This window comes from Lucilia sericata, unplaced genomic scaffold, assembly GCF_015586225.1.
Source record: "Lucilia sericata isolate MDLA Ls3-8-SP2 unplaced genomic scaffold, ASM1558622v1 Contig000048F_arrow, whole genome shotgun sequence".
In the NCBI taxonomy this organism is placed as follows: Eukaryota; Metazoa; Arthropoda; class Insecta; order Diptera; family Calliphoridae; genus Lucilia; species Lucilia sericata.
Genome location: NW_023994085.1, coordinates 573,877 through 597,617, shown reverse-complemented (window position 1 = coordinate 597,617; position 23,741 = coordinate 573,877). Strand labels below are relative to the sequence as shown.

The 23,741-nt window shown below is 30.7% G+C and overlaps 3 protein-coding genes across 3 annotated transcripts; 1 reads left to right on the top strand and 2 right to left on the bottom strand.

Moving 5' to 3' along the window:
- Nucleotides 1–23,741, bottom strand: LOC119615911. Its single transcript, XM_037971944.1, has 14 exons — nt 23,631–23,741; nt 14,654–14,858; nt 9,328–9,450; nt 6,042–6,504; nt 3,992–5,732; nt 3,746–3,915; nt 3,354–3,683; nt 2,786–3,284; nt 2,394–2,720; nt 2,141–2,324; nt 1,909–2,068; nt 1,626–1,752; nt 1,418–1,563; nt 1–1,357 (listed from the first exon to the last, which is right to left on the bottom strand). Exons 3-14 carry the CDS (start codon nt 9,420–9,422, stop codon nt 1,019–1,021), a joined length of 4,581 nt encoding a protein of 1,526 aa, XP_037827872.1. The 5' UTR covers nt 9,423–9,450; nt 14,654–14,858; nt 23,631–23,741; the 3' UTR covers nt 1–1,018.
- LOC119615914 (adenylyltransferase and sulfurtransferase MOCS3) lies at nt 18,389–20,103 on the bottom strand. Its single transcript, XM_037971948.1, has one exon. The coding sequence runs from the start codon at nt 19,844–19,846 to the stop codon at nt 18,512–18,514; it is 1,335 nt and encodes a 444-aa protein (XP_037827876.1). The 5' UTR covers nt 19,847–20,103; the 3' UTR covers nt 18,389–18,511.
- On the top strand, nt 20,241–23,246 carry LOC119615912 (mitotic spindle assembly checkpoint protein MAD1). The gene is made up of 7 exons (XM_037971946.1): nt 20,241–20,492; nt 20,578–20,735; nt 20,795–21,142; nt 21,200–21,394; nt 21,456–22,415; nt 22,562–22,815; nt 22,883–23,246. The coding sequence occupies exons 1-7, from the start codon at nt 20,369–20,371 to the stop codon at nt 23,088–23,090; spliced, it is 2,247 nt and encodes a 748-aa protein (XP_037827874.1). The 5' UTR covers nt 20,241–20,368; the 3' UTR covers nt 23,091–23,246.

The window sequence follows — 23,741 nt, the reverse complement described above, 5'->3', positions numbered from 1 at the left end:
GGGTATCATATGGTCGGCCACGCCCGACTATACTCTCTTACTTGTTTTTTTATGTAAATATTTTTTGGAGTTTGGAAAATATTTCCATGTATCAATATCTATCAATTTATATTTATTTGATTTAATTTAATTTTTATTATTGTCGTAAGTTCTTTATCTTCCCAATTCTATATATGTATGTATATTTAGTACATGTAAGTATTTATTTATGTTTTTTTTAGTTATTATTGTCTTAGTTTTATAATTATTTTAATTTTTATTGTCTTATTCACTTAAATATCAGCAAAAACCAAAATGTTGTCATTGTTTTATAAAAAAAAAAAATGATATTTTATCTTTGAATTTGTTATTTGGTATGTAAATTTGCTTAATTCTAAGTTAAACATACATTTGTATGTAGTAGTATATGTATATGTATGTATTAAATATGTATTGTCTTGTTTAGTTTTGTTGTTTTACCATTTAAATTTTCCTACAACTGCAATTGTCTTAATATTAAATATTTATCATACGCACAGGTGTACCTATGAATTTATTTATGTATGTTTCAATGTATGTATACAAATACACACAAACTTAAATATGTATGTATTTTAAACTTATGTATGTTTTTGGTTAATATGCCTTATGCATTTATATGCATATGACGCATATGGCTTTTTAATTTATTTATTATTATTTACTTATTTAGTTTTTGTTTTGTTAATATTTCTTCTACAATTAAATTGACCCAAAAATTCTTGTAATAAAAAATTGACAATTTGTGATATATTTTCGTTATCAGTGTAAGTAAAACGTAATTTTCCAGTAGCAAAAATATCTGTTTGTCTGTGTTGTTTACTTCTTTCGAAGTATAAATGTTTGTTATATGTGTTTTTAGTTAGAATTATTTTGCGTAATATTTTTAAGTATTATTGTCCATAAAAATAAATATTTTTTCATGTAATTTCTTTAAAATAAACATTTACTTTCTCACTCTCCTAGTTTATAGTTTCTTCTTCGTGTTTATTTAATTTGTCTATTCACCGTTGGACTTTTTCTCTTCACTCTCATAATACTCTGTATCCGTAGGATTGCGACTGTTCATATTAAAGGTTTGTTTACTCTTAAGCGATACTGTTGCTAGATTGGACAGTATATCGGGCCCACCAGGATGAGCATCGTATTTGGAGTAACTTTCTTCTTGAGAGTGTTTTTGTATTTGTTCGTTGATCCAGGGCAGATATTTGATGACATTAGCATAAACACCAGGTAATTTGGGATGAGCACACATGATGCCCCAAGATACGATTCCGCCAACAAACCATCTGTCTTTTTCTCCTGGATATGGGCAAAGTAGTGGACCACCAGAATCGCCCTAAAATAGTTTACTATTATTAATATAAACTTCACATTTTGACTAAAGCATTAGTCATACCTGGCAAGCATCTTTACCACCATCTTCATAACCCGCACAAATCATTCCATCCGAAACCGTTAAATTGTCCAACCATTCATCGCACTGTTGACGTCGAATTATAGGAACCTGTACCTCGTTTACTATGGGTTCATATGTCGCTGTAGCTATTAATGTAAAAATATTAAAACACATAATTTCGAATTCTATATTCATTCGGTAGACTTACGATCCTTATCTCGCCTTTTACCCCAACCAATCACGGTACACATCATATCAGGCTTCAGTTCTTTCATAGTTTGCGGTGGTAAGCAAACTGGGCTTAAATACTCATGAAATACTACGCGTACAGCCAGCTAATAAATAAAAAAATGGAAAATGTTTTCCAAATTAATAAAAAAAATTTAATTAATTCTTTGATAAGTAATTGGGCATCCATTTTTAGTATTTAATTAACACTATAAAATGGCTTTAAAGTGACACAAATGTCATGATACCGAGTGATATCTTACTTTAAATAGAGCAATATCGTTGTCATGCGTTATAAGAGTGTTGTACAATGGATGGGGTATAACGAGTTTGACTTTAACTTCTTGACTTGAATACGTGTAGGAATTACGACGCGTTACACCTAATTGTATCGTCCAATCTTCCAGATCAATTATAGTATGACTAAATAAAATAAAGTGAAGATACAGGTGGTTAATATGAATACCAGTTCTATTCATTTATTGGTATACTTACTTTCCAATACAATGTGACGCAGTTAGGACCCATTGATCAGAAATTAAAACACCAGCGCAGTAAAATATCTTTTCAGGACCACCTAAAATAGCCACTAAGAAAGGCCAAGATCCTGGATGTGCTTTAGCGCCTCCAATTATGCGTCGCGATAACTTACGTTTGGGCTTTCTAACTTTACCACATTCTAAGCAAAAATAGAAAGTTGAATTTAAAGTTTTTTTAACAATTTTTTAAGATCGTTAAATGTTCTTACCAAAGTTGGAGCATGTCAATTCAGCTATGGGATAGTCTTCATCTTTTGTGCAGTTAGAGAACTCTTTCATCAGGTTTGATTTCTTTTTAGAATACATTTTCCAAATATCTGTAGAAACATTGACTGAAGTAAGTAAAGGTCTATGGGTTTTCTTAGTTATGACACTTGTGGCATTAACAGCACTGTAACCTAACATGGAGCAAACAGCTGATGGTGAGACGGCTCGATCCCAATTTTTAACACATGCCGGTGTCCATTCTTGATTATTGATGCGGTAAACTTCCAGAACTCCTTTACCCAAATCACCATTTCTTTCGCTCAGACGAACTGAAATAAATTACATGGAATCATCATCACTCAATGTAAATATATGTATGTTATAATGTACTTACTGCAATTCTTTTCATCTTGTCCATAAGGACAATCCATTACTCCGTTGCATATGTGATCATTGGTTACACATTTACCATTGCCGCAGAATAGTTGATTTTTAGGACAGATTTCACATTTATTTTCATCCGCCTGATCCATACAGTCCAGATTGCCGTCACAGACATATTCGTGCGGTATACAGCGGTTGTTATCGCATAAGAAACCATCACATTTGGGATTCGCTGAAGCAATCATAACATTTTGCACTTGTTCAAAACCAACGCAATCATCGGGACTTTCAAAATCCTTAAAGAGTTTACAATTCAGGTACTCTGGCAAACTTAAACCAAAAACATCAAAGAAAAATCCACAACGTCTCATAGTTTCAGTGCATAACGATTTGCAAGGCGGTACAGTGGCTCCGGTATTTCCACATTTCGGAACAAAAAGAGTGCACAGAAATAAAGACACCAATTCATAACAACGTACATCAACCAAAGCTTCGTATGCATCCATATCCTAGAGTGTACAAGACGTGTTATAATTCCCTAGCAAATACTTTAAGAGCATTCAAATATGATCGCTTACCACTTGCGTTTCCAGTTGACCAAAGTGTCCGATGTAGTTTGGAAATACCGTAAAATTGTAGGGAATTTGAGGACCCTGGCAAAATTTCACTATAATTGGGAGACATGTTCCGGGCGCCGGATTTTTACCATAATTCATAGGATCTTCAACATGAACCGTATTAATTATGGTTTTATTTACAAACTTTATAGTCGGATAGGCATTGAAGTATGCGGCCAAACCGCCTGCAATCGCCAGCAGCGCCAGAGCATTAACAAGAATTTGAAATAAGCGAAACTTTAAACGTCCATTCGTTATATAAGGATTTGAACTTTTTCGCCGGCTTACAATCTAAAGAGAATTATTTTAAAACTTAATAATTTATTCAAAGAAAATGTGAAATAATAAATTACCTGATGAGACAATGACATGGTATTGGGAGCACCATTCTGAAATCTCACTATAGTTTGCAGACTAGCTGGTGTTGAAACGCATTTCGGTATTGGGGACAAGGGAACATTATTATCCAATTCATCTATAGTTTCATTTTGGAATTTTTGCTTAATATTAATGGGAGTAGAAACTGCAACGAAGTAAGAATTAAGGATTTATTACATAACTTATGGAAATATGTGAATATATGACAAAGCAGTACTCACCGTTGCACAACCGTTTAACTGATAATGAAGGCAATAAGGGGGCCTCCATAATTTTGGTATTATAACCTGGACTTGATGTTTGACTAAAACTATCACTCGATATTGTGGAATCTTGGCGAAAATTAAACTTATGTCGCGGAGGCACTGCCGGCCCAGAACTTCCAAACCTAGTTGAGGACAAAACAAAGCTATCGTTTGAGTCCTGATGTCGCATTGCCGATTTGGCTGCACTACTTCTGTTAATGCGCGACGCATTTTGAAGTAGAGGAGCATCCATAAGATTTTTCGAATTATATCCAGGACTCGAGGTGGCCGAAAAACTATCACTGGACAAGTTCGAATCCTGTCTTTGGTGCAGCTTAGGATACTGTATTGGAGGTGGGCGCTTGCTACGGTTCAGCTGGTTGCGAATAGTTAGTGCTGGCTGTTGCGTGTAATTTTTAGTGCTCACCGAATCCTGCATTTCAAAGTTTTGTACTCTTGCTGGAGGTATAGGTGGACGTTTCTGATACGGCAAGTGTGGTTGTTGGGGCTGAGAAGCTAGTGGGGAATTGCCCGAGCCTGATGCTGAAATTGACATTGACGAACCAGTAGATATGCTTGAACCCGCTGAAGCAGTCGATGAAGTCGATGTTGAATTTGGAACGGTCGAGGAAGCCTTGTTGCTCGAATCGATGCTATTGTTGAGTGATTGTTGTGAGTGACTCTGCGAATTAAATTGTGATGCCTCTTGATTATTTTTACGTTGTCCGCCACGTGCAGGAACACTTGGCACAGATGATGCCTTAAATGAAGTGCTATTGTTGTTGTTATTCCCTAAAACATTACTTCCTTGCGACATGAACTCTGAATTCATTTCATTGTTGTTCAAAGTATGGAGAACATCATTCATCATATTTAGTTGACGCTCTGTTTTATACGGCATTTCCTTAGTTAATGGCGAATCAGCAGACGTTCTTTCCGTGAGGCAACTATCCACCGACGATTGAGTATCTACACTAGAAAAGCGACTACGAAAATCAGCTGTGGTGGAGGTCGAAGCCAAGCGTTCACTATGCGAAGATGAACCATAACCAGATGATGTTATACTCGAGTCTACTGTACTGCTCGACGAACGATTAGATCTCTTATGAGCATTACTAACATCTCCATTAAATGCAGCCAGAGTCTTTGCCGCCAATGTAGCACTCAACTGTTTGCCTTGAGCATTAGTTGATATTTTAACAGGAGTAGAATTTAACGACTCCTCAAAAACAGAATTTTCCAAGCTCATACGATCATCATCTGAAGCACCACTTGTATCATAGCCACTTCCACTGTTATGCACAACGCCATCGGAAAAAACAGAACGTGACCTTAAATCAACATATAGTGGTGAAGCGGTACCCGTATTTGTTGTTACGTTCGAATCAAAATTTGCTGTCGGCAAATGTTGTACGTTCTGCGGATAAATGAAAGCAGTACCTGTTACCATTTGTTGTTTACCTTTAGTTGGTGTTTGGCTTATAGATACTGCAGATGATGGAGGAGTGGGTGATCCTCTCGTACCCCTTGCAGGTGTACTATTCACCGTGTTCCAGGTAAATTTATTACGAAATGTTCTCTTTGGTATAGGTGGGGGTGTAGCTAAAGCTCCTTGATTCTGCATTTGGTTTTGCTGCTGATGTTTTTGATGTGACTCTGAAGATTTCTTTGTAGAACGCTTTGGAGCCGCTGTCGAGGTTGAATTTAATGAGTTAACCTGAATAAAATAAAAATATTTACTTGTTAACAGGTGTACTATGCAGAGAGTGAGGACTATCCCCGGCATTCTTAGAATTAAATTCCTAGCATAAACCATTGATAGCTTTATCGGTTTGTTAATGAATCAGACTTTTTACTTTCAAAGAAATTATGGATCTAAATTTTAAGCAAAAACATGGATTGAGACATGATTTAAAAAATATTTTTTATACCATGGAATGAGCTCGATTTTAAATAAATTTGTTTATAAAATTGAGTGCCGAAAATGTTAATAATATGTATACTAAAGAAAAAACTAAAAACTTGCCTGTTGCTGCAATCGGCGATGTTGCTGCTGTTGCAAACTAAATGGTGCAGACATTTGCGGTGATGACGGTGGATGCAATGGTTGTAAGTTTTGCAATTTCCCATCCCTTAACGTTTCGTTCATGTCTCTTATGGATGACATTAAGTTTTTCATGTTATCAACATTAACCGAAGCACTACTGGAATCAGTTTTCATTATGATATTAGTGTCAGCGAAATGTTGCTGATGTTGTAACGATTTCGGTTGAGAAACACGTTGCTTTTGTTGTTGCTGTTGTTGATGATGAGGATGTTGCTGTTGATTTTCATTCTCTAACATGGGATAGTAATGAGATGAGTGTCGTCTTACAACCATGTTAGTACTAACTGGCAGTAATGCAACGGAATTACACTGCTCTTGTTGTTTGTCATAAAAATCCAACAGAGAGCTGTGAGGCAAAGCTAAGCTCGAAGCCCGTTCGGAGCTAAGTGTTAGTATAATGAATTAATGAATAATTAATTTTATAAATATTGTTAATTTTTGTATAATCATTTAATTTTCATAGAAATATTTATTTTAATTATTGATGTCGTAACCTTTTTAATGTACTTATGTATAAACAAGTAGTGTTATATGGAACTGATTGCCGGTTACACGTGTAATTACTGGAATTTGTTAAATGTATCTGTTGTCATAGAGTAAACTTTAGAGAGGATACTTTTTCTGAGAAAAACTTTGTTGGTAATTTGCTAAAATCATAGTTTTTTCATTGATATTTGTTGAAATATAAAATTGGATAGATTGGACTTTTTGCCTTTAATATTTAGATAGGGCCTTTTGTTTTTTGCTAATAATGCAATATATCGGAATCAACAATAAAGTCAGTTTTTAATTTTTGGTTAATTAGGGCCGTTTGCATTTTAGGTGTAAATCTATGTTATACATTTCTATTTGGTTTAAACCTATTAAACCTATTTTTCATCTCTCTAATGCTTTTTGACATTCCGTTTGTAATTTCTACAATATAATTTAAGACCCTATATATGTATGTACAAGTGTATAAGTATTGTGATTCATTATAGATAGCGGATTTAGCGATATACGTCTGTCTGTCTGTCTATGTTTATTAAAATCAATTTTCTGAGAACCCCAGATTTTGCGGGATTCAAATACAGCGGACGTCCAATAGTACGTATACTCTTTATTACGAATATCCAATACTACGAATGGCAAAATTGTTGCATTGTCTACTCTATAGTACGAATAAAGTCACAATTTTTCTGTTCGATAGTACGAATAACGCATTTTTTATGGGAATTTTGGTTTTATTTACGTATGAATCAAGTTTTTATTATGTTTTTATTTTATTATTTCGGTATCATTCACATTAAGCTCAGTAATTTTGAAGTTTTTTTGTATTTATTACAAGTGTTTTGTATTTTTAAAAATCCTATACACACAATTTACTGCATGTATATTTACAAATCAACAATTATTTAGTGTTATTAATTTATTTTATTGGAATTTTGATGACCCAAGAGAAGAAATTAAATTGGATGAAAACGCCAATGAGGAAAGTATTTTATTAGTTCCCGACAATAACTCTGCTGAGAACAATATCGAAGCCTCAAAAGCGCTGTTATTGAAAAAGCCGTAAGAATCATTTTACAATGTAATAAACATCGATGTTAAATGATGGATTTTTTAATAAGTAAAATGATATTTATATACATATGTATGTATGAACTGTTAATTTTGAAAGTAGTGTGACTCCACATTCCAAACAATGGGTTTAAGGATAACTATTCTAATTTTTAAGAGAAAATTATAAATTAGAGAATTGTGGTATATTCCATTCAAGTTTCTAATAAAAGTTTTATGTAATCTGAATATTTTAATACATTTTAGAACACATATGTAAATTGCAAATTGTCTTTGGCACACATCTTTTTAAAAACATTAAAATTTTAAAACTTCTACATATATCTCATTTCAACCATTGGACTCACGATACTTTTAAAATTAACAATTCATATACGTAAATATGTCCCTTTTATGCCTGTTTATGTACAAGAAATTTATTTAAAATAATACACATTTATTATATTTTGTTCCGTTATGTAATTTTTCATGAAAAATAAAACAACCCAATAAGCAAAAACCTTTGAAATGATGTAAATGTGTATTTGAAAACCTATTCAAATTTCATACATAGCCTTTGAGAACAAATTTGAAAATTTTTGTTTTCAAATGGAAAATTATGGCCTTCTCAAACAAAAAGGCAGTTAGAAATCAAACGTATTTTTCAAATGTATTTCAAATTTAAAAAAAGGCTAGAGGTAAGCTTGAAACTAAAAAAATTTTCAAACGTATTTCAAGTATTCTTTATTATTATTTTCATACATATTTCAAACCCTAATTATAATGCTAACTATTGCAAAATTCATATATTTTTTTACATCACCTGAAAATAAAACATTCATACATTTATTTTAGCATATTTTTCTTTTATATCTCCGATTATTTCTCCTATATTTAACGTTTTTTCGCTCCCTTGCTGTAGAAAAAATGTTCTGTTTTTATTTTTCTAAAATAATTTATTTTTTGAAAGAAACTTTTCTAAGTTCAATTAAAACAAAACTTTGAAAATTTTATAAATATCACACATTATATTTTTTTAAGCGTTTTTTGAAATTATCATGTTTATTTCAAAGGCTAAACTTTAAAATTTGAAAACAATTTGGAAAATACATTATTTAGTTAAGAAAATTTTCAAAAATATTCACAGGTTTGAATCGATGTTTATTGGGAAAAATAAATAAAATCCAATATTTTATGTGTATTATTTGAATTTAAACATACAAAATGTGTTGTTCAATAATACGAATTTTTCGGTATTACGAAAGGGCCTGACACTATATAATTCGTACTAGTGGACGTCCACTGTATTTTCGAAAAGTTTTCTATGTAAAATCAGGAAAATTGGTTCAAAAATAACAGATATATGAACACAGTGAACTCAACAACAACATACAGCTTCCTTTATTATATGTTGTTGTTGTATTTAGTTTGTATGTAAAGAATACAACAAGAACAACACATAAAAAATTAAGCTGTATTTTGTTTTGTTATTGCCAAACTTAAGAGTAAAGCCAGGTATGGAAGATTGTATATGATGTAAAATTAAAAGAAAAAAATTTTTTTTAAATTAAAATTAATTCATAAGAATTTAAAAAATTAATTGAAAAAAATCATAAAAATCATAAAATACGTATTAATATGTAGGTAGATAATTTTAATTATTTACCGTTGTTTTTGTTTGTCGCCTATATACTTATTATCATTGACTTTTAGATATTGTTTGTCCATTGCTAATAATGCCATATTTGCAAAAATCGTCATTTATAGATTTCACAGATTTGTTCGGTGTCTGAAATTATAAAATTAAACATATAAGTTAGTTCGATATCTTATTTTTAATAGAATATATTATAAAAATTTTTAAGAATAAATAATAAATAAAATTGTAAAAAAGTTAAGTTTTTTACAGGAATTTTCACAGTTCTGTAAACTTAAAGTTTATGGAACAAATCCTTTTTGGCTGACGTTAACCAAATATAAATTTAAGCTCAAATCAATTTATATATTCGCAATGCCAGTAGATCTATAATTAGATTTTAACTATGTATCGATTGTCTTGAATTTTCCATAGGTTACCTAAACAAATTTACCGAAAAACAAGTAGGAAAGTATAGTCGGGCGTGGCCGACCATATGATACCCTACACCAGTTATGAATATTAAATGTGATTTATTTTTCATAATATCGCATTTATCTTCAATATTCCCTTGTTCCGATACATTTAAGCTATTTATTTATGAAAAACTAATTTTCTGAAAGAGGCTTTATATGGGGGCTAGGGGCAAATATGGACCAAGCCCGATAAAATATTGTGAATATATTTATATTTACATAATATTTTATTGTGCTGAATTTCATCGCAATATTTGTGTTTATAAGTTAATTTGGGACATTCAAGTAATTTTCAGAAGGGGACTTTGTATGGGAGCTAGGGTCAAATGGGGCCCGATCTTTATGAAATTTAGCAGGGTTATCAAGACTTCTATAAAACTTAGTTATGCCGTATTTTATCGATATATCTGTATATTTAACATAATTATGAGCTCAGAAGCCCTTTTCGGGGGGTTCTGTTCTATGGGGGCTAGGTGAAATAATGGACCGATTTTAACCATTTTCAATAGGCTTCGTCCTTGGGTCAAATAAAACGTGCGTGCCAAATTTCATCCAATTATCTTGAAAATTGCGACCTGTAGCTTGCGCACAAGGTTTACATGGACAGCCAGCCAGCCAGACGGACGGACGGACGGACATAGCTTAATCGACTCAGAAAACGATTCTAAGCCGATTTTTATATGTTACAAACATCAGCACAAATCCAATATACCCTCCCCACTAAAGTGGTGTAGGGTATAAAAATTCAATTTTTTTACTTAAACTTAAAGATTAAACTTGTTGGACTTTAATTTAATTTGTACTAATGTTAAAAGACAAGCACAAATGATGTCGTAAAACTAATTATTTTTTTATTTTAGTTAAGAATATCAAAAATTGTTTGTTTTTTCTCTAAACTATATACATAATTACATTTATATAAATGATGAATATTTCCTACAAATAAAATACACATGTACATTCATACATACATGTATGTATGTATACAGAGATCTAGATTATTTTCACCTACAATTTACAATACTATATAATGTTTTCGTTTTTAATTTCCCTCTTTCCAATTCAATCTATAACAATTCAAACATTTTATGGACTTCAAATAAATGAACAATAACGATATTTGTATTGTTGCACGTAAATTGTAAAAAATCGATTTTCTTACTTATTCGCATACAAAGTTACATATATTTGTATGTACATTTACATATATAGATAGGTATTTATGTATATAATGTATGAATGTTAGAATGTACATTTGTGTAACTGGTTGGTTAGATGTTAAGATTGTTGGTTTCGTAAATTTTCTATCTTCCGCCTGGCAGGATTTTACAATAACAAGAAAACAACATAATGAAATAACTTAGTGTTTGCGACATGTCTTCTCGTGATAAGGGTAGCGATATTTACTTATTATTTTTGTCATTTCTTTCATTACATTACATTCGTTTTGCTTAAAGGAAAAAAACATACATATCTACGGCACAAGATGCTACATTATCATCATCTGTTGTTGACTTCGTTGTCCAGAGTTTGGTATCCTCTTTGGTTCAGTCACAGTGTGTTTGTTGCTTCATACTGTGCGCTCGAAATAAGATTTTACTGTTGTTCTTTGCTTTTTATTTCTGTAAATGTATGTATATTTGTATATACGTAACTCACTGTTTTGTAAACAAACAAATAAGCAACTGAACTGAACAAAACTAATGTTAGTATTTCATTTATGTTCTTCCTGCAAAAATATTTTTTTTATCAACTTTCCATTTCATTTTATGTACACCAAAAGAAAATGTTAAATGTACTAAACAGGCATAAGGAAACATATATATATGAGAAGTTCACGTCAAGGATGATGTCCTTAAAAATCCTATTTGAAATTAAAAACAAATATAAACCGATTTATAATTTTGTTAATGTTTTTAATTCGTTAATTATTTTGAATTAAGATTTTACCAAAACGAACACAGACATTAATGAAAATTCATATTTAAAGGTAAATAAATTTATAAATAAAACATGCGCTAATAAAAGAAGTAACAGATTTGTGATGTTTTTAAGGAACTTTATTAAAGGCGAATGGGTTTTATTGCATTGTTGTTTGAAAAGTCAAAAAATGAATATCACATCAAAGATGATTCCAGTGAAACATATGTTGAAAAAACACAAACTTGATGAAAGTTCTAAATAATATCAAGAGCTTTGTAGGACTTTTTAATAAAAATATTTCTCTGGACTTTTTATTACATTACACCAGGGCTGATAACTTGAACAAATTAACAATTACACTTTTAAGACTTCCTAAAATTAGAAAAGTATGGAATTTTTTGTTGATACTCTGTATAGACACTAATCTTTACTTTTTATATACTTCACCTTCGTGTGATGGGTATGAATCTGGAGAGCTTTACGTGGAAAATGCGGCCTTTTTCAACCATAGGATGAGTTAGAGACGACCCACCAACACTCCCCTGTATTCCCTATGGAATACACTGTGGGTAAATTGTGTGACGGAAACCGGACTATGTATGTACAAGCACTTTGTTAAAGTACTTAGCTATCTAATGTCTGACAAACGCTGCTCCGTTGCATAAATTCCTAGATGCTTCAAAAGAATCACTTCAGTTTACAACCACACAGATGGAATGGCCTCTGTTAAATCGCGAACAGCAGCTAGAGACGTAACCGGTAGATCGATGTACGAATCCATTAAATAAGCCAATGTCAAGACCTTACTCACCATGGACACCGGGACAAAGAAGGGAATTTTATCGATAACACTTGACTAAGATATCATACATTCATCATTCAACCCATCATTCAATTTCTTCATTCGACACATTCAAGACGCATTTATTGTTGAGAGTGTACGTGGCGAGAAACGCACTGTATACCACTCATACTCCATCAACTCATTTCCAACATTCTGCCCAAAATTCTCTTCTCCGGGGAGTTTTGATGTCACTAAGACAACTTTTACAAAAATATTTATTTCACCGTGAATCGGTCTTCAAACCAACATTGGGGGGACTTGGGTTTTGACCACAACAACCGCGTGCATGCCGATGACAACATATCTATGACCTGTGGGCACCTATTCCCGTGGTAACAGATAGGTTAGGTCAGACCGGTAGCCCCTCTATACCCCGGGAATTTCGAGAAGTATATTATACAAAGTCAGTAAAATTGGTTCATAAATAATTAGTAAAATCGGTTTATAAATAATCAGTAAAATCGGGTCATAAATAACGAACAAAATTTCGAAAAAAAACATGATTTCCCTGGCTTTTGAATGTATGTATGAATTTCGTATGCTATATTCGATATGTAGTTATACGTAGGCAATATGTACACAAAAAGAAAGATATTTTCCAACCTAATAACAGACATTTCTATAAAAAGTTTTCTGCAAAATTGTTTTTCATATGGAAAATTTTATTTATTAAGTTTTTTCTTTTAAAAATTTAAATAAAATGTTTTAACATGTTAAAACATTTTAAAAATATAAAAGCCGTATAATTGTTTTACATTTGACTGTAAATCTATATCACTCATTCGACCCGATTGACTTTTAAAATATACAAAAATGCGATTTCAAAAGGCTTAAATTCAGAGATATTTTTTTTTATTATTCTTTCATTTAATAAACACAAAATAATTTTGATTACAGAAGATTATATGTAATTTTGAATTGTTTAGTGCAAGATAATTGAGTAAAAATGTGAAAACCGTTCGAAAGAATTTTTATACCTAAACTTGTATAAACATTTTTTGATTCAAAATTTTATTGTGTGTTTTCGGTAATTAGAAAAATAATATTTTAACTAAAAGCAAGGTTTAGTTTAATATGAATTGAAATTTAAATGTACAATCCACAAACCCTCCTTTAATTTCTAATTTGACATATAGATTTCGTTAAAAGCTATTTATCATCTGAACGTATGAGGTATATTAATTACAGCATATTACTCATACATTTCCATTATAATTATTGGGAATAATAGAATTACATGAGTATCCAGAAAACATTTATCACCGCAAGAATTGTTTGAAATAAATCAATCAAAAATAAAACAATTATGAGACAAAGCAACACGAATATTTACTACCAGATTCTATATTCCGTGCGAGTACAAATTAAACAAATAAATAGTTTTGTTTGTAACTAAAACAACATATTTACGCTGATTATGTTTTTGATTGAATAGTTATTTAAGGAACACAGACTAATTTAGGTTTTTCGAATAAAAATCGATTTTTGATGGTCAGAGTATTGCGTTTTTGTGCTTATATCTGTAACATCCAAGACCATTACTTTTGGACAACTGGCCCGATGAGAGGCCTTGGTGTGTTTCTTCGGATTTGTTGGAACATACATCTTTATTTGAAACTAACTAACTGACTCACTAATTATCTAAGTAACAAACAAACTAACTAACTAAACAACTAACTACCTAACTATCACCTTATTCAATCTTACTTTCTTTCAATTACATTTTTCAAATAAGTTTTTCCAATTTGCAAAATTTTGATATTAGTTATTATATATTAATAGATTAGGTACTACAGGATTTAATAAATACAAAAGGACCACAATAAAATAGTGATATTGAAGCTCTAAATCAAAATAAATGCTTAATGATTTTTAATTTTTAAATTAATTTATACTAATTAACTGGAAAGTAAAACTCAACTATAAATAATCGTATAATTGAACGAATAATTTTTATTCTAAACTTTCAAATGAAAATAATTTTTTCTCAATTAGTGGAAAATTTTGCACTAAACCCAAATGTAGGTTTTATTTTCCCCAACTTCATATTTTGTCTCAATATTATTTAAGACAAATGTATTGAAGCAATATATATGTAGATTTAGTTACATACCTTAATGTTTGTGCTGCATAATCTTTGGCGGTTGTCAGTTGCTTTAAAAGTATCTAACGTCTCTTTTAAAGAAAAAAAAATATATATAATAGTTTCTTGTTGCTGTTCCAAAGTAACTATTTACTTTGCTGTTGTTACTATTGTTTTTGTTGTTCTTTTGTTAATTCCTTTATTGTCAGTTAAGACTTAGAGTAGTAGTAGCTCTCTGGAAATACATGTAACAATTGTTGGTAAGACGAATGTTAGATAGCGAGATGTGTATGTGTGAATGTATGTATGTATGTATATGGATGTTAAGCTAACACACTTACAAACATATACAAATACATATAATAATGGAAAACTTTGAAAAAACTTTGCCAGGACACAATGTTTTTGTATGTGGATATGTAGTATACGTGTGTACGTGTATCCCAGTGTGTTTGTGTGAGTAAGTATATTTTTATCGTTTCTCATTTTCGTATTAAGAAGAATCCTTAAGAGATGTGTTGGGTGAAAATAATGGTTGTTTGATTGTTTGGTTTGTTGAGTGTAAAAACGAAAACAGAATAGATTTTTTCCTGTCTTTACATTTTCTTCTTCTTCATTTTTTGAAGTTTATACAAATTCTTCTTTGTTTTTTTTTTTCTTTTTTTCATATACATACATAAAGATAAGTATGTATATTATTGATATTTTTTCACTTATACAAATTATATAAAATTATTGCTATATTATTATTTATTTTAATAATTTACAAATCATTATAAATTGGTTTTAAACAATTATATCCGTGTATAAGAGTGTGTAGGGTCAGATCAGATACATACAATTGTAGCTAAGGGATTATATTCTATTTTCGTTTTATAGTTTTATATAATTGAATTATTTGTGTTTTTATAGTAAATTATTTGTTTACCTTAATGTTTATTAACAATATTTTTTTATGTATTAAAATTATAATTTTATTTATTGTTGTTTTAACGTTGAAAATTATTAATATTTTCCAGGTAAAATAAATATGTGTATGTATACATATTTTATATAAAAAACTTTCGTATATATTTAGTTTTTCTATGAAAATTATTGTCATTTATTTATTGTCTGTAATTAATTTTTAAAAGGTGCAAATAACAATGTGCCATAAACAAATTTATTAAAAAAAATCAAATAACAATTGTTTTTTTTATATTATTCACATTTTTCTATTTAGTTTTATATTTATATCGATTTTATTTAACACTTTTTTGTAAAAAATTTAAATGAATTTGTTTTTGTTTCATATTTTTTTTCTTATAATTCCAAAAAAAGCAGCAATAGTTTTCGTAGTTTGTTTGCTTTTTAAAGCGTTTCTGTGCGATATATTATTTGTTTTGTAAATTTGTTATACTATTTAATTATATACTAGATAGGTATATGATGAATATTGTATGCAATATAAAATAATTCCTCCGACGCGCCTTGACATTGTACTAGTAATATTTACAATTTTTGTAAGCACGTGTAGTTAATCAACAAAAAGAGCTACGACGTCCACGACAACCGCCTACGCACTGCAACTGATTTTACGTTGTCTTTGCTTTTTACTACAATAATAGTATTCATGGTCCTGATAATATACATTGTGTTCATACTTTCCATACATTTCTACATACATACATACTATGTATATCAACATTTCTTCTATATTGTATGTTTGATTGTTTATACATTTTCATCTACTATTTGGTACATACATTAGTATTATACTACTTGGGATTGACAATGTTAAAATAAAATGTTTCTCTATTGCTCAGATAACTTTTTTTACCAGGCAAACAGCGACTGGGGTTACCATTGAAATAAATTTGTTCAAATAAAAGAAAAAGTGGAAAATGAAAAATTTTCTTTTAAGTAATTATATGTTATTGCTTCACCCAAGAAATTTGTAATTAGTTTTATCAACAAAGATTGTGAAAAATTGCAGTTATTAAAACAAGTGATATAAAAACTAACAGCAACACTGAACAGCTGTAAAGATTTTTTAAGAGAGAACTTATTTATACATTTTAATCTCTTCTATTTTCATGCTCTTTCGTGACTTTATTCTTTATCAATATGAGTTTTTGTTATTTGGAACTATTTTATAAGATTCATCACCAGCTGAAATCAAACCATGTTGCTGATTGAGTCTTTAATAAAATAACTATGTATAAGTAATAAAAATAATATGATGAAGACATTGAAAAGTAATCTATTCAGTAATTGTAAATTCACTTCACTCATATTTGTACCATTCTCTGCTATTATTCTTTAGATACGCACTCAATATATCGCTTAAAAATAAACATTAATTTAATATAAACTGCCTTTAATGTAGTACAGTGTAACTTTTACATTCCTTTACTCTTGTTTTCAAACGCTCTTTAGACCACTTGTTAGCATGTTCCATACATTACCAACACACTCTTTAAAATTATAATTTTTTTACACATTACGTGAATTATAGTAAAATTACTACCAGGACACAGTCGTATTTTACATTTTCTGTACCGGTATTTGACAGGTGCTGGAATTTACTGCCTTATTCATAATGAAAAACGAGCTGATAACTTTTTTGTATGTAAATTTCCATTAGGGAAGTTGGTTTTTTATTATGAATAAGCCCCTAATATATATATATTAGTCCTGACACAATCCATTCCGTTCAAATGTGGAATGATTTTACTTCTCAAGACAAATAATGAAATTTCATTCGAAATAAAAAGTGTATTATTAAAGTGGAATTGAAATTTGTTTACTCTTATGGGGTTTTCTTAAGGGTTTACTTAACAAACATTATTTATGTTTTTATAAGAAAATTTAAAAAATCCAACAAACTTTTTTGTGTTTACGAAATTATTCGAAATGACTACAAAATTGAAACCATTTTTCAAAATTTAAATATTTATTCCCGTTTTTTCTTGCTCAAGTATTAACCACAAAGGCAAAATAATATAATAAGAAAGCTAAAAGTTTCACAATTTAATAATATTTTCGAAAAAAATTGCATTTAAAATATGTGTAGATACTAACGTTTAACCACTTTCACTGCTAAATAAAAACTATTTCAAGTGTCACTTTATACTCTTGTAAAATCGCTTTAAACATTTCCAATGATTTAATACTTATTGAAGTTTGTTTTTTTTTTTTTTTTTGTGTTTTATTCAACACTCATATGAAAATCCCAACTATACTAATAACAACTACTTACAGTCACTTCAATTTAGATTCAACAGCTTTGTAAACAGAAGACCAATCCCAATAACATAAAATTTGATGGAAAATCCAAAAATAATCCTTCAATGCGTTAGAAGAAGAAATTTAAATGATTAGTAAGTAAAATTTTACAAAGGAATTTCATTCTAACTAGAGGTAACTTAATTGGTAAAGAAAAACGCATACTTACAAATGTAAACATACACACATACATATGTATAAACATTGAACAATCATGGGAGGTTTGTCAAAAATTTCTACTATGCTTTATGATTTAATTCACTTTACCTACAATTAAAGTTTGCAAAAACTTCTGTTTTTTATGACAAATTTAATTTTTTTGTAATTTTTTTTTTTTTTATAAAAAATTAAAATTTGAGTTAAATATTGAAAATTGTTTTGTGAGTATAAAATTTATGTTAAAATTCTTTAGTCAAGGGTACTTATTGTTGAGTATACCCAAATAAATAGAACTAAACATTTGTTTTTATAAACAAAAATATATTTTATTTTTAACCAAAAAAAAAAAAAAAACAATTGATATTTTCAGCATACCTTCATACATACCACATATAGAAATTAAGATTAATTTATGTACTGATTGTGTTCAATAATATTTCCATCAATGTTTTTTCGAACAATCTAATAGATTGGTAGATTTTTATCAATTTTATAATGCCAGGAGTATAGACCACCTTTAATATCGTATATTTTACGATTTGGAAATGTTTGTATTAAATGCTGAGCAGCTATTTGTGAATCATTTCCACGCCTACACAATAAAACAATAGGCTGATTGGAGCTTTTTATTGTTTCATCATTAAGTTTCAAATACGAATCATCTAAAAGTGATTTTAAGGGAATATTTTCGGATTTAGCCAAATGGCAAATTTCATATTCAGCCGGTTGTCTAACGTCAATTAACATGTGTGGGTTATTTTCAATGTTATCACGATATTCTTCAACGGTCAAACGATTTTCAGGGGATAAAATGTTTAATGCAACATTCTTGTCTGAAGCCCGCATACCACAAAATTGTTCATAGTCAACTAGATGATTTATCAAAGGAGTTGATGAACAAACATCGCAGTCCGCACGCTTGCCCCGGAGTCGTATATTTCGAAACATGCTGCGTGAACCTTCAAAAAGAAGTAAACGGCCCGACAATACTTCACTACTGGAATATCCCAATGCCACTTTTATGGCTTCCAATGCTTGCAACGAGCCAATGATTCCGGTAACAGCCCCTAATACACCCCCATCTCCACAATTTGTAACCGTCTCAGGTGGCGGTGGTACTGGGAACAGGCATCTATAACAAGGACCATTATCTCCATAATTATATACCGTCAGTTGGCCATCCATCTGTAGTGCACTTCCTGATATCAGTGGTCGATTCAGCATTACACAAGCGTCATTTAATAAATATCTAGTTGCCACATTGTCCGTACAATCCAATATGACATCGTACTGACGCAGCAGTTCCAAAGCATTTTCACTATTCAGCAAAAGACGATGACAGTCAATTTGACAATGAGGATTTATTTCCAACAAAGCTGCTTTAGCTGAATCCACTTTTGTCATTCCGACTCTTGCTTCTGTGTGGAGAGTTTGTCTATGAAAGTTGCTCCGTTCTACTTCATCGTAGTCGACTAAACCCAAACGACCACAGCCAGCAGCCAATAGATATTGTGAGGAAGGACAACCTAATCCTCCCAGTCCCACAATTAGAAATGACGTCTCTTTCAATTTTATTTGGCCTTTTACCCCAAAATTAGGTAAAATTAATTGGCGACTATACCTTTCAATGTCCTCATTGCTTAGGCGGCTGCCATACTGTGTTGCTATTGTTACATTTTGCTGTTTTTGCAATTCCAAGAGTCTCTGCTCCTTTGCTTCACACTCCTCCTTTAATGCTTGTATTTCTCTGCGTAAGCTTAATATTTCATCTTCAGACGATTTGATATCGGCCGACATTATTATTAACAATAATTGTTTGGTTTTAATTCAATTGTGTAAATGTAAACATTAGTGAAGTAAAACTTATAAACGATTTACGAGTACTCGATTTAAAAAAGAACCTTAAACCGAAATCACATTATCGTTAACGTGATCACTAACGTTAAGTATATATTTTGATATTTTTAATAAATATTTGTACTTGTGTTGTCTTTTAGAACATTATTATAAATTCAACATTTTATAAATTAAATTATTATTTTTTTATTTTGCATGTATGTACTGGTCCTCTGTTGTTTCTTGACGCTGCCAACGTTGTAGCAGCGAATACCGCAGATGAGAATAGTTGCAAAAAATAGTAGTACCAAAAAATGTTAACAAAGTACGAAAAAATACAACCTTGTGTTTATAATTTTTTTTATTTTGCAAACTATTTTGAAGAAGAAGAAGAAGATACAATTTTATTGTGTGTATTTGTTTTCTGGCGTGCTCAAAGAAATTTTTGTGAAAAAAAAAAGAATTGTAATAATAGAAAATATAATGGAAGACATAAAAACAAGTCTAGATAAAATTTTGGCTAAATTCAATGACAGCGTAACCCATTCTGCTCCCAAGAAATTAAGTTTTGAACATTTAAGCGACTCTTTCAATGACTCGGGCACAAGTAAGTAGTAAATGCTATAATTGCCGGCTTGAATTCCTCTTAAAAATTCATAAAATGCAAAAATATTTATTATTTCATGTTTTAGTACCGAAAAAGAGACGCTTTTCTCAAAGCTTCGAGGATAATTCGTCAAATGTGAGCCACAATCAAAGTAACCTATCGGTGAATTCAAGTATTACGGTGCCTCCTAGTCCTTGGGAAACTAGACGCATGAAAGCTGATTTAATTGAAGCGAAAACTAGGGTGAGTAGCCATTAATAATTATTTATAAAATATACCATTTATATCTCCACTTTTTATAGATTACAAAATTCAAGCAAGAAATCGAACGTTTACACAAATTAAGACAAGAATCTGAAATTTTGTATGAAAATCGAGTTTCGGAATTGAAAAAGCAATGCGATTTCTCTTCTGGAAAAATACAAGATTTAGAGAAACATATGCAAGTTTTAAGGAAACGTGAGTATGCAGCAAAACAGGAAATGCTAAAGGCTCAAAGTGAAATCCAACAACAAAAACATGGATACGAAGACATGATTCTTAAATTACAAAGATCAAAACACGATATAGAGGAAAATGCACGTCTCATTCAAAATAGTATGGCCAATGAATTAAGCGAATATAAAAGGCATGCGGAAAAAATGGAATTGGTAAGCTTTGTATCGGTCTATGTGAAACTACATATATGTAACTAACTCTTTCTATAGGAAATGGAATTAACCTCTGATGAGTTGGAGTCAACTAAAAACCAGTTGGAGGATTTTAAAGCTAAAGTTTCCTCTTTTGATGACCTGAAATTGCAACATGAGAAAGTCAGTCAGGATTTAGTATATGCCAATCAACGTATTAAGGAATTAGAATTTGAAATAGCTTCCTACAACGATTGGAAGGAAATCACCAAGGTAATTACATACATAAACAGTTGAAAATTTAAAATCAATTACCTTTTAATATTTGTTACAGAATTCTCAGGACCGCTTACTGAGCATTCCAGATATGGACAAAGAAATCGAACGTTTACGTTCAAATAATAAGCAGCTGCAAGAGTTGCTAGGAAATAAGTTATTATTGGAGGAGCAAGTGTACGATTTGCGTTCTCGTTTGGAAAAGGAAGAAGGTGCCCGATCAGAGGCCGTGGAATTGCAAGTGAAATTAAAACATGCACAGGAAGACCTTAACGAATGGATTAAGGTGGGACAAGACCACTGTCCTCAGAATACATATGTCAATCCCATGGCATTGAGGGCACGTATTGAAGAACTTTTGCAACATGATGTCCTTATGGTTTCGGAAAAGAATTCAAAGGTTTCGGAATCTAAAACCCTTGAGAGTGAATTGTTGGACCTTAAGCAAAAGTGTGAAATGTATGTTAAAAATATGGAAGAATTGAATGCAGAACTTAAACGCTACAAGGCTTTTAAAGCTCGAGTTCAAAAGAAACTTCTGTTAGTGTCTAAAGAACGAGATTGTTATAAACAATTGTTAGAGAATTTTGAAAAAGATCTCACAATTTCCAATCCGTCTGGTGGTGTGGACCTTTCTTCGACAGAAAATCAACTTAAAATGAGAGTTGAAATGCTTGAAAAAACCTTATTGGGTTACAAAGATATGTGCACAAGTTTAGAAAAAGAATTGACCATTGCTAAAGCTTTGCCAAACATGGATCAGGTCATGGAACAAAGTACTAACATGAGTGTTGATTCAACAGTCGGCTATGAACACTACAAAAAAGAACTGGATCAGTTGCGTGCCGAAAATGAACGCTTGCGTAGACGGAAAGAAGAGCTAGAACTGGAGTTAGAACACCGCTGTCTCAAAGGTGATTTTAATATGGATAAGTATAAAGTTGTACACTTGAAACTAAATCCTGCTAGCGAAGCATATGAAAATGCTGAAAATGTTATTGAAAAATTACAAGCAGAGGTAAGAAATAAACTTATTATTATATTTTATGCATTTACTTTGATGTTAAAATGATTACTTCAACAATTATTACTTACTTCCTACTGTTGAGATATAAGAATTAATGAAATAATCTAATGTAACGAAATTATATTTGTATCGTTTAGATTGAACGCTTAAAACGAAAAAATAAGAAACTTGAAGAAGACAACGAAGTTACGCAAGCTCGCTTCAACGAGTCTACTAACATGACTATGAATATTAAAGAGCTCAACCAATTACGCACTGAATTGGAGTCAATGAATTCTAAGATGAAAAAAATGAAAGAATGCTATAAATCTGCAAGTCTTGAGTTTCGTGAAGTAGTTTACATGCTGTTCGGTTATCGCATAGATCGTGTAGGAGCCAATACAAATTACAAGTAAGACGTTGCATTCAATTTACTTAATTACGCTACATTTTAACTAAAACAATAATTTGCTTTACAGAATTTCTAGTATGTATGCAGAAAGTCCGGATCATTATTTAAATTTCCGTTTAAATGAGTCAAATGTATTGGATATGCTAGAGACACCATATTCAGCCACATTAAAGCCACTAATAGAAACTCAGTTGGTGGGTAATAAATCGCTGCCGGCATTTTTGAGCGCCCTAACATTGGATTTATTTCAAAAGACTACAATAACATTGGCATAATCTTCCTTTTAAGTTGAAGTTACTTTATACAAGTCAACATCAAAATACATACATACTTAATATATATATATACATTAATATTAACAACCACAAATCTGTAGTTTGATTATTTAATTATATAAAATCAAAAATTATCCATCGAAGGATGTATTCCAGAATAAAAGTTCCTTATTTTTTTTTCATTTTACTTTTATGACACCTAAAAAATTTAAAACTCGAAGAAACATATCAAGTCTTTAAAGTTACTTATAAAAATTGTTTATAAACACAAAACCATATAAACTGAAGGAACTAAACTAGAGTTAAGCTAATCTAAAATTTATGAAATATGTATGTCGTTGTTATCAAAAGTATACAACGTACATACATATTTGCCATCATTTCACACATTTTCTCAATGTATTTGTATTTAAATTAAACTATTAAACAAATGCACTCATCACATATAAAGAATTTACTTTTGTTCCAGCAAAAAATTAGTTTTAAGTAAGAACACCAAATTTTGATTATGGTGGTTTTACATCTGAAATACTGACTTACATTTTTCCGTAACTTTAAAGCAATCACTGTTTTGTTTCCCGTTTGAAGAATTACGCTTTAATTTCAACAAAATATGTGTTTACTTAGTTTTTTAAGATTCTCGTTATTTTT

Bases quoted from the DNA above. Each gene is read 5' to 3' on its own strand.
- LOC119615912 (XM_037971946.1), top strand. From the start codon at position 20,369: ATGGAAGACATAAAAACAAGTCTAGATAAAATTTTGGCTAAATTCAAT. The intron at 20,493-20,577 runs GTAAGTAGTAAA...TTCATGTTTTAG, and splicing joins TTTCAATGACTCGGGCACAA to TACCGAAAAAGAGACGCTTT. The intron at 22,816-22,882 runs GTAAGACGTTGC...TTTGCTTTACAG, and splicing joins GGAGCCAATACAAATTACAA to AATTTCTAGTATGTATGCAG.
- LOC119615911 (XM_037971944.1), bottom strand. From the start codon at position 9,422: ATGACGATTTTTGCAAATATGGCATTATTAGCAATGGACAAACAATAT. The intron at 3,285-3,353 runs GTAAGCGATCAT...TGTACACTCTAG, and splicing joins GTCAACTGGAAACGCAAGTG to GATATGGATGCATACGAAGC. The intron at 1,753-1,908 runs GTAAGATATCAC...TTTATTTATTAG, and splicing joins ACGATATTGCTCTATTTAAA to CTGGCTGTACGCGTAGTATT.
- LOC119615914 (XM_037971948.1), bottom strand. From the start codon at position 19,846: ATGTCGGCCGATATCAAATCGTCTGAAGATGAAATATTAAGCTTACGC.